This window comes from Echinops telfairi, unplaced genomic scaffold (genome assembly GCF_000313985.2).
Source record: "Echinops telfairi isolate 266 unplaced genomic scaffold, ASM31398v2 ScPeMD7_23;HRSCAF=83, whole genome shotgun sequence".
Classification (NCBI taxonomy): domain Eukaryota; kingdom Metazoa; phylum Chordata; class Mammalia; order Afrosoricida; family Tenrecidae; genus Echinops; species Echinops telfairi.
Genome location: NW_022103920.1, coordinates 17234534 through 17243360, shown reverse-complemented (window position 1 = coordinate 17243360; position 8827 = coordinate 17234534). Strand labels below are relative to the sequence as shown.

The following is an 8827-nucleotide window of genomic DNA, read 5'->3' as shown; positions in this document are numbered from 1 at the left end:
GTTAGTCAGCACACTGGTGTCAGTGTCCAGTTCGGGGGGCGGGGGCGGCACAGATGGATGAGACAGTAAAGAAACTAATCTAGGCTAATAATCCCCTGTCTTCCTCTCATTTTCATGTTCAGTTCAGGTCTTAGGCAGTAGAAAGGAGCCAGGGGAGTGCTGGTAAACCAAACAGAAGATGGGTGTCTTCAGCGCTCTGCTGGACGAGCTTGGCCCATACATGCTGAGGTCAATGAATATGGTCCCGGCACTGTCTTGTCTAACAATTAGGTTTGTGTTTTTTTTGGATAGTGTAAACGTCTGAAACGTTCAGGGTTTACTGAAACAAAATTGAAAGCATCTTGACAACTTTTAAAAATTATGTTTACCCTGAATGAGTGAGATGATTCAATACATGCCCCTTTAAAGATTATTTATTTATTTAAGGCATTGCTTCCGAGGTGAGTGGTACTGCCCTCTGGAAGGCGCAGGATGATTCAGGGGCCGGCTGAAGAAGATAGCTACTCGGTTTTTAACTGCCAGTGAGCAGGGAGGTGTTTTCCCTTAAAGGGGCATGGTTGGGCAAAAAGTTTGGAAACCAATCCTTTGGTTTGGGAACCAACCAGTTTTGTTTGCAGAACTGAACTTCTAGGACCAGGGTACAAAACAAGAAAGACTTGGCCCTCCTGGGAAGGTAGAAAGCCAGTCGTTACCTTGTGGTGTGAAGACTTGTCAGAGGGGAGCATGCACCAAGAACACTGTGCACGTGGTGGGATTCTCAGGAGCCTGGCACTTGGTAAATGTCCAATAAATGATGGCCACGATGCTTCCATGTACTTAGCCTGACTGTTGCACGCCAGCACCACAGCTGTTCCTCCAGGGGCTCTGTGATTAGGGATGACACAGCTAAAAGGACGCTACGGAGACCTGAAGCTCTAGGAGGGTGGTGGGACAGGAGAGGAGGATAGTGGGCAGGTAGTGATTGGGAAATATTTGGCAATTCTGGGGGCTGCAGGTCCCAGCGCTTGGAGGACTTCTGCTGAGAGGATAAAGAAGGGAAGAATGGAGAAGGTTGGTGGGGGTGGGAGTGGGGTTGGGATTGGGCCTCTCGTTAACGGGTAGCTCCTGAAAGTGTCTGCTATCAGCGTGGTGGGCTCTCGCTTTCCACACAGAAAGAAGCCTTTTCTGTGCCTGCTCTGCCATCCCAGCTCTCTCTTCTGGTTCCTGTGCACCAACTGTCAAATGTCAACGCACGGTAATTCAAAAGGCAACAGCAAATATGGCTTTGTTCTTTTGGCATTTCAAGTCACTCAGACCTCTTGGCCCGTCAAGTGTGGCATTGCCCTCCTGCCTCCCCCCCCTCCTCACTCTCTGGAGGTGGACCCTGCCCCGTTGCTAACCGCCCCCCACTCCCCGCCTTTCCTAAGCATCCGTACATGTATCTGCTGGCTGGCTGGTGGCGGTGGCCTTCTCTCCACTGCCAAAACCAACTCGGTGATAATGACAGTGTTTGCCAGCACGCTTCAGCAGTGACTCAGGAGACAGGGTGGCCAGCAAAGCAGCCTCTTTGTGGGAGTGGATTTTGAGAAGTGCTAATTCTGTGGTGGTGGGGAGATATTAATATCGTGCTGGCAGCAGATAAACAGGCAGCCGAGGGGCATGTAATGAGAAGAGAATCAGCCACAGCATCTTTTCCCCCTGTCCCTACCCACAAATCTCCTGCTCCTGCTTCTTTAGAAAGAGAAGCTTGTTCTCCTGGCTTAAGCGTGCACGGGGCCTGGTTATTCAGTTCCCAGCCTCCACCAAAGCACTAGCCTCTGCGGATCACTAGTGGGTTAAAGAGTTAACTATGGTTTCCACCAGCTCAAAATCATAGCATATGGTACAGTAGTTTACTGCTTACTATCCCCCCTCCCCGAAGGGCAGCTAACCAGATGGTTTGAGTGGGGCCTTTGGTGTAATTATGACAGACACAAAGAAAGACATAACCATCGCGCCCCGTTCTGCCGTGCCTCTCCCCCGCCCGGCTTAGCCACAGGTGCATTGTGAAAAGTGCTATTTGCCATGTGCTTCAGACTCTGAGCTTTCTGGAGAGCCATGCAAGCCCCTTGGCTCAGCTTTCTGAGAGCCTCCGCCCAGTACGTGCTTTCCTGTACCTTTCAGGCTCCCAGCATGGGATGCGCAGCGCACCTGAGAGTAGCTGGAAGCAGAGTCTAATCTGAGAGTTTTACCTACCATTGCCCCCAGTTTCTCACCACCCCCCGCCCCCCCTCCATTCCTTCTCCATTCCCCCGTGGTAGGACACCCCTCTGCTAAGCCACTGCTCTGCCTTCACCAAACACGCGCCAGGCGTTCTCTAGTCACAGGCTAAGCTAGAAAGGAGCTTTGGAGAAATGTAGGGCAGGCTTTGATGTGCTGAGTTGTGATCTGTGGCCCCGTAGTGTAGACCTGACTTGTCCTGAGGATAGCGGCTTGTTTGTAGCACTGTATAAACAGCCCAGCCCGACACCAGCTTCTCACAGACATGTTCTGCTAGGTGTTGCGTGCAGATTGACGGAGCATCCAACTGCACAAGCCAGCCTGGAGAGTGCTGAGCCAGGGAACTTGGTTATTCAACCTTTTATTTGGATTTCTAGCCTGGCAACTCTTTGCTTTCGAAATCCTTGGTGTCTCCCTCCCTCTGCCAACATGTTCCAGGTGCTCCAGGTACAGCGGGCGTTGATTATTTCTGTTGACTTAGCCCTGGTATGCACCCGCAGTGCTCACTGACCTCGCCTTTCTGTTGCAGAAACATCGCAGAAGCCCTTGTCAGTAAAGGTCTGGCCACAGTGATCCGGTACCGCCAGGACGACGACCAGAGGTCCTCGCACTATGACGAACTGCTTGCGGCCGAGGCCAGGTGAGGCAACTGGTCCACATCCCCTCTTGGTCACAACACACACACACACACACACACACACACACCCCACCACCACCACCACCACCACCACCACCACTCCAACGCCCAACCCCGCTGGGCACTGAGTGTTGGAAACAAATATGCAGAGAAAGTTTGTAGCCTCTGGTCCCCCTTTTCCCTTACAGGAAGAAGGACGCACAGTGCACTTGCCCCCTCAACCTGCCTGGGTGCATTTGGGCCTCTGACTGAGGCGTGGGATAAGTAGACTTCTTCTATGACAATATCTGTGATACAGCTCTTCACTACTGCCATCTTTCCCAGGATTCCCAGGACCTAGCAGGGATGCCTGCTGCTGGGTGCCTCTTACCTCTGGAAACCACCATTGCCCCGCCCCTCCCGTCTGTCACCCTGAGACCTTTTGTCATGTGTGGAGGAGAGGAAAACATTTGTTAGGAAATGAGTTTGGTTTTGCACTTCTGACAGCTGGCAGGAGAGCCTTTGAGACGCCTTGTGACATTTTACTTTTGTCCTTCCTCCCTGTGGCTGGTTGCCCCAAGGACACACACGGCTCTGTAGTGTGTCTTGCTGCTGCCATGCCTCGAGGCTCTGGGCGACGACTGTCACTGGGCAGTGCTGGGAGTGGAGGGATTCCCAGATGCCTGAGCTTCTCTTACTGAACTGACCCGACCAGAGTACTTCCTCCAACTCAATGGCAAGGCAGGCCTCACTCAACAGTTCCTCTGTGGCCAAGGGACTGCTGAGTCCTGGAAGTTGAGTAATTACCAGGCTGTGTACTACTTGTTAGAACTTGGGCACATGCTTCTGAACTCGGCTCTGTCTGCCTCTTCGTCTGCTTTCTGGCCCAGCACATCACCCTGATATGTGACATTTACCTCTAGCACCGTGTCACATTCTGATGGATAGAGCGTCTGTAGAGTGTCACACCAAATGTCAGCTGAGACACCCGCCTGTCAGACTGGTGGCTTTTTGGATTCTGTCTCGTGGGCTGCTCCTCATAGGCTCTGGCTAGAACCTGAGTCTCAAGCACAAAGTGCAGTGGGCATACCATACTGCTCTTCAAGCCTCCTTAGTGGTCAGGAGGGCTGTGAGGCGCTAGCTGGCTCGTAATGAGTGTATTCTCTTCTCCCTGACGAGCGCAGCCAGCCCGAGTTGTCCTCGTGCCAGGGGAGGGGCGGATAGAACCTAGAGTGGGAAATGGGTTTCCCATCACCTGCTGCTGTAGGAAATGGGCACCGCTATTAAACAGGACGTGAAGCTGGGCCAGGGTGCAGGGTGGGCCGTTCAGTCTGCGCAGCTCGTGACTTGGGGAGTCAGTTCTCTGTTCACTGGCGAGTCGAGTCCGTAGTCATAGGGGCGGGGTAGTGTAGTCATAGCTCTTGCCCTCTGCTCCCACTGCCTCGGGTGAGTATTGAATCCAGACCAGCCAGTAAGCATGGAAAGCATGTGTCGAATGGCCCTGGGAAGTGAGACCACTGCGCGGTTTTTCATTCTGCTTGTGTTGTGCTATACTGTTTAATGAGGGCATAGATGTTGGAATTGCTTTCTTTTTTTTTTTTTTTAAGTTATTGTTTCTAAGAAGAAAACCGCCTCCTTTGTCCAGCGCTCATTTTGAGCAGGAGGATTGAAACAAGTTGCTTGCCTGCTAGCAGCTAGCCGTGGCTATATCCCATTGATGTTGGGAAAACTGGCTCCAGGGCCACTGCCCGGCTACTGGATGAGTCAAGGATGAGCCTGGGAGGCCCTACCTCAAGCCGCACAGACCTCCAGGAGAGTTGGGAGGAATGGCCCACGTGAACGTCAGGGCGATTTCCTTGGGGACAGTGGCCTGGTTCCATCTTCCAGAAGCTGACCCCCAGTGAGGTAAAGCAAGATCCAGAAAGACACCGGCCACCTACCTGCCAGTGAGAACTAAGGCCTCAACACCCTCTTCAAGCATCGCCAGTGCCTTGGCTAGACTTTCCAGGACTGGGAAATGGGCTTTGACTTCTTTTCCAGACCACTTCTCTCCTGACGCCGTGTGTGTGATGCTCCCCCTTCCCCAGGGCCCACTCTGCTCCCCACTCCCTTAGCCTCCTCCCGACTTTCCTATAGTTCCAGCACGCCGGAGCTCTTTCTCCACGGCCTGTCTCTGGGCCACTATCTGACTTAGGGGCTCTTGTCCCCTAGATAAATTACCTGCATTTTTTCCAGTTGAACTCTGCCCTGTAATGTTCTGCCTCTCGCACCGCAGTTCCCCCACCGCCCAGCTTAGTGTCCTCTGCAGGTCTCTTTAGTGAGCTGCTTTCTCTGCTCCTGGGCCCTGAATAGGCCCCCGAAACAGGTGCTGACCTCATCTCTCACTGCCTGGACGGTCACTTAGCTGTCTTTTGTTTATCATTCTCCAGCCACATTTTAATCTCCAGTGATTGTCGACTGAACCAAGCCAGTTTGAATTAATTTCCCAAGTTAAATTTCTTGAGTTGCTATATCTAATGCTTTTGCAAAGGCCAAATGAATGCCAGCTGCTGTCTTCTGACCAGCCGTTCCTCCTGCAGCCCTTTCGGCAGCTTCTAGGTGAGGGCGGAGGGGCGGGGCGGGTTGTCAGGCCCTTTTCCCTTTTTCCGACAATTTCTCTGCCTCTGACCCCTGGGAACCCGCTTCGCTCTGTGGGTGTCACCAGGGATGTCGGCCATAGTCCATGGTGCTCTTCCATTGACTTGGCTTTCCAGAGCACTGCTTGGCCATTAATCCTTTTCGAGAAACGCTGTGAGTCGTGGGCAAAGGGCAGCCGGGTAACTCGGCTGACTTCTTGGGCTGGTGCAGCTGCCTGACCAGGCGTTGGTGAGCTTTCTCCGGCCTCTGCGAGCCTGATCTGCAACCTTTCTCCAGTGCATCTGAGGGGAGCTCTGGGAGCGGCGGGTCGGTGTTCACCGGGATGCCAGATGAGACAGACAGCAGACATGGCGTTCAGGCATGTCTGTCTGCCGGAAATGAGCTGTGTGCAGCTTGCGGCCCCTTCACCCCCATCCGCCTCTGAGCAGCCCCCAGGATGCCGCCAGCGCAAACCATGTCATTTATTGAAAGAACAAATTCTCCCCAAACTCCCCAAAGGTGGCTTCCTTTCTACTTCACCTGCCTGTCACTGGCTGCTTCCTCCCTCACTACCTGGTGTCCTGGCAAGATAAGACCTTGGCTGTTTGGCATGTGTTCTCCAGCCATGCTGCTCTTGGGACTCGTTGGCAAGTCCTCGATTTTGTCCCGGGGTTGGGCCACTCCACTGTGTGTCCCCTCTGTTTTCATTGGGAAGGACTGAGGTGCAGCTGACCCACGCTTTGCTAGTGGCCCTCCTGACTTGGCCCCTTTTTAGAGACACTAGCCGAGCAAGCAGATCAGAGAGTGTAGCACATCGTTATCTGTACCATCCTTATATTTTACCCCATGATGGCTTTCCAGGGGCTTCCGGTTCTCATTTCACCCCGGCATTACTGTTTTGTGGGAACTAAAAGGGAGGGACTATCTCTGAGGAAGTATCTTCTGAGTAGAAGGACCCTCCTTCCTTTTTCAGGTCTCTCTAAAAGCTCCTGTGTGCTCTGTGCCAGGTAGATGTCACAACATCCCCGACCTGATTTGGGAAGGAAGGAATGGGAGCCCTTCGGTCGGTGGTGGCCTTTCTGCTGGCGTGTGTTGTGGACATTGAAGGTTTGTGGATAGTGGTTGGAGTTGGCTCACAACCTGTAGGTGTGTGCCAGGTTCTTCTTTGGGCCGCAGGCGGGGCAGATCTGTGTGCCTTCTGAAGCTACCAATAGGCTTATCTAGAAAGGTGATGTTTTAAGCATGCCTCGAAACTCTGAGGAGCTGTGGCTTACTGCAGGAGAATACTCAACAGCGGTGTTCCTTTAAGGTGTCTTAAAGATATCTTCTAAAAACTTGTGACCAAGGTGTAGGGTGTGCGTATTCAGGAGAGAAACTGATGCCCCAGCTTGACTTTGGGAAACAATTCTCTAGAACAATCTAGTGTCAGAGTGGATTTCAGTGAATTTGGGTTCATCCCAGACATACATAATGAGGTTAGGGCTAGCCCCCAAGGGGAGGCTAGAGAAGGACATGTTCTTGCTGATCGGTCCCCTGATTCCTGCCCACATGATGCCGATCCAGAAATCTGTGCTGATGCCCTCTGTCTGGGGAGGCAAGCCTGGGCCTGCCCGTATCTCAGCTTTCCCCCTGGCTCCCTCAGGGACCCTCTTTCTGACCGCATAAACCTTTCAATCGCCACTTGCTTTAAAACAACCAAACGAGCACTCCTGTCTGCTCACTCTTACCTTGCCAGTCTCCAGACACCGTAAGCACCAGTCCTGCTTTTAAAATCTATCACATGTCTCTGGCTCTCTCCTTCCAGCCCACCCCCAGTGTGGATGACAGGACCTCTGATGGTAAGCTGCTGTCTGCTGGAGCCTCTATGCCATGGATGGGGAACCTGTTTTCTGCAATGGGCCATCTGGATAGTTATAACACCATTCCCAGGCCATACAAAAGTAGGGACTTAAAAATTAGCCTGCTATATTTGGTCAGGCATTTCATTAACTCCCCCCAAATGTGGCTGGAACTGCTTCTCTTTGCTCAGACTTGAGATGTTAGCTGATATTGATGACTTTGTGGCCTTTGGGCCAGCCATTCCCCACCCCTGCTCTAGGCAGCCGGAAACACTGCATCACAGCCTTTGATGAAAAAAGGCTGTAGCCTTTTCTGCCCTAAGACAATATCCGTAGTCACTGTTAAGAGAGAAACTGAGTTCTTGTTTGTTTTGTAATGACACCCACCACCCCTTCTAAACATACCCTATTTCAGCAATTTCTACTTGAACAATACAGGGGCATTGATAACATTCTCCAAATTGGGTAAGGCAGTGCTCACCCTCCTTTGTCTCTGAGTTGCTCATCCTCTTTTGGCATAAAACTCCCTTCCCTGAAACTTCCTTCCTATCTAGCCATTCAAGTTACTGAAAATAACACACAGAAAATCTCTTAAAACGGCGGTTCTCAACCTGTGGGTCTCAACCCCTTTGGGGAATGAATGACCCTTTCACAGGGGTTGCCCGATTCATAACAGTAGCAAAATTACAGTGATGAAGTAGCAACGAAAATAATTTTATGGTTGGGGGTCACCACAACACATTAGGAAGGTGAGAACCACTGCTTTAAAAATAAGGGCAGTCACTCGGTACTAGTTAGCTAGATAAGTAATTGATTCAAAGAAGATTCGGGAATATTTTTAGTTTAAGGTTTCAGGTAAAGATTATCTCAGGGCAATAGTGTCAAGAGTTCATCCAGCCTCTACAGCTCCAGAAAGTCTAGATTCCATGAGAATGGAAATTCCAATCTGCCCTTTCTCCTCATTTTGATCAGGATTCTTCTGTGGAATCTTGAATCAAAGCACTCAGCATTGGTCGCTGGGCACCCGTGCAGTTCTTGTGGTCTCCTGGAAAGGGAGGCAGGTGTTCCAGAGGCCGTCAGCCATGCATTCATTGAAGGAGGGAAGTGGTTTCAATGAGGAACCTCTGTGGGTGGTGCAGTTCCTGGGGGCCACGGTGGTCTGCACTTAGTGACATGTAGCTCCATTCTGCCACTTCTCCCATGTGCGTCCCATACCAGCGAGGAAGAAGAGCTATCAGTCTCCCACTCTACCCCAGCAGCTCCTCCGCGGGCCACCATTCTGGTTTTAGAAGGATTTCTCCAAAGCATTTCAGTAGCAAAGGAGGGAAGAAGACTTATACACTAAGTAAAAACAAATACTTTTTGATTGGCGTCTCCTTATCTTTTTTTCGAACTTTGTTGGGATTTATGATATTGAACATAACTTAAATGTGAACACTCACTTGCCAGCACTCTTACTGAAAACATACAACTTCCAGGACGTCTATGAGGTCAGTACCACTGAGTCCTTTTTTTTTTT

At 51.3% G+C, this 8827-nt stretch overlaps 1 protein-coding gene across 1 annotated transcript in view; it reads left to right on the top strand.

The window, feature by feature from the left end:
* Positions 1-8827, top strand: part of SND1 (staphylococcal nuclease and tudor domain containing 1) — a 483020-nt gene that overhangs the window by 271064 nt on the left and 203129 nt on the right. The window contains exon 13 of the mRNA XM_004707793.4: positions 2768-2878. Within this exon, the coding sequence (XP_004707850.1) occupies positions 2768-2878 (111 nt within the window). The remainder of the gene's footprint in view (positions 1-2767; positions 2879-8827) is intronic.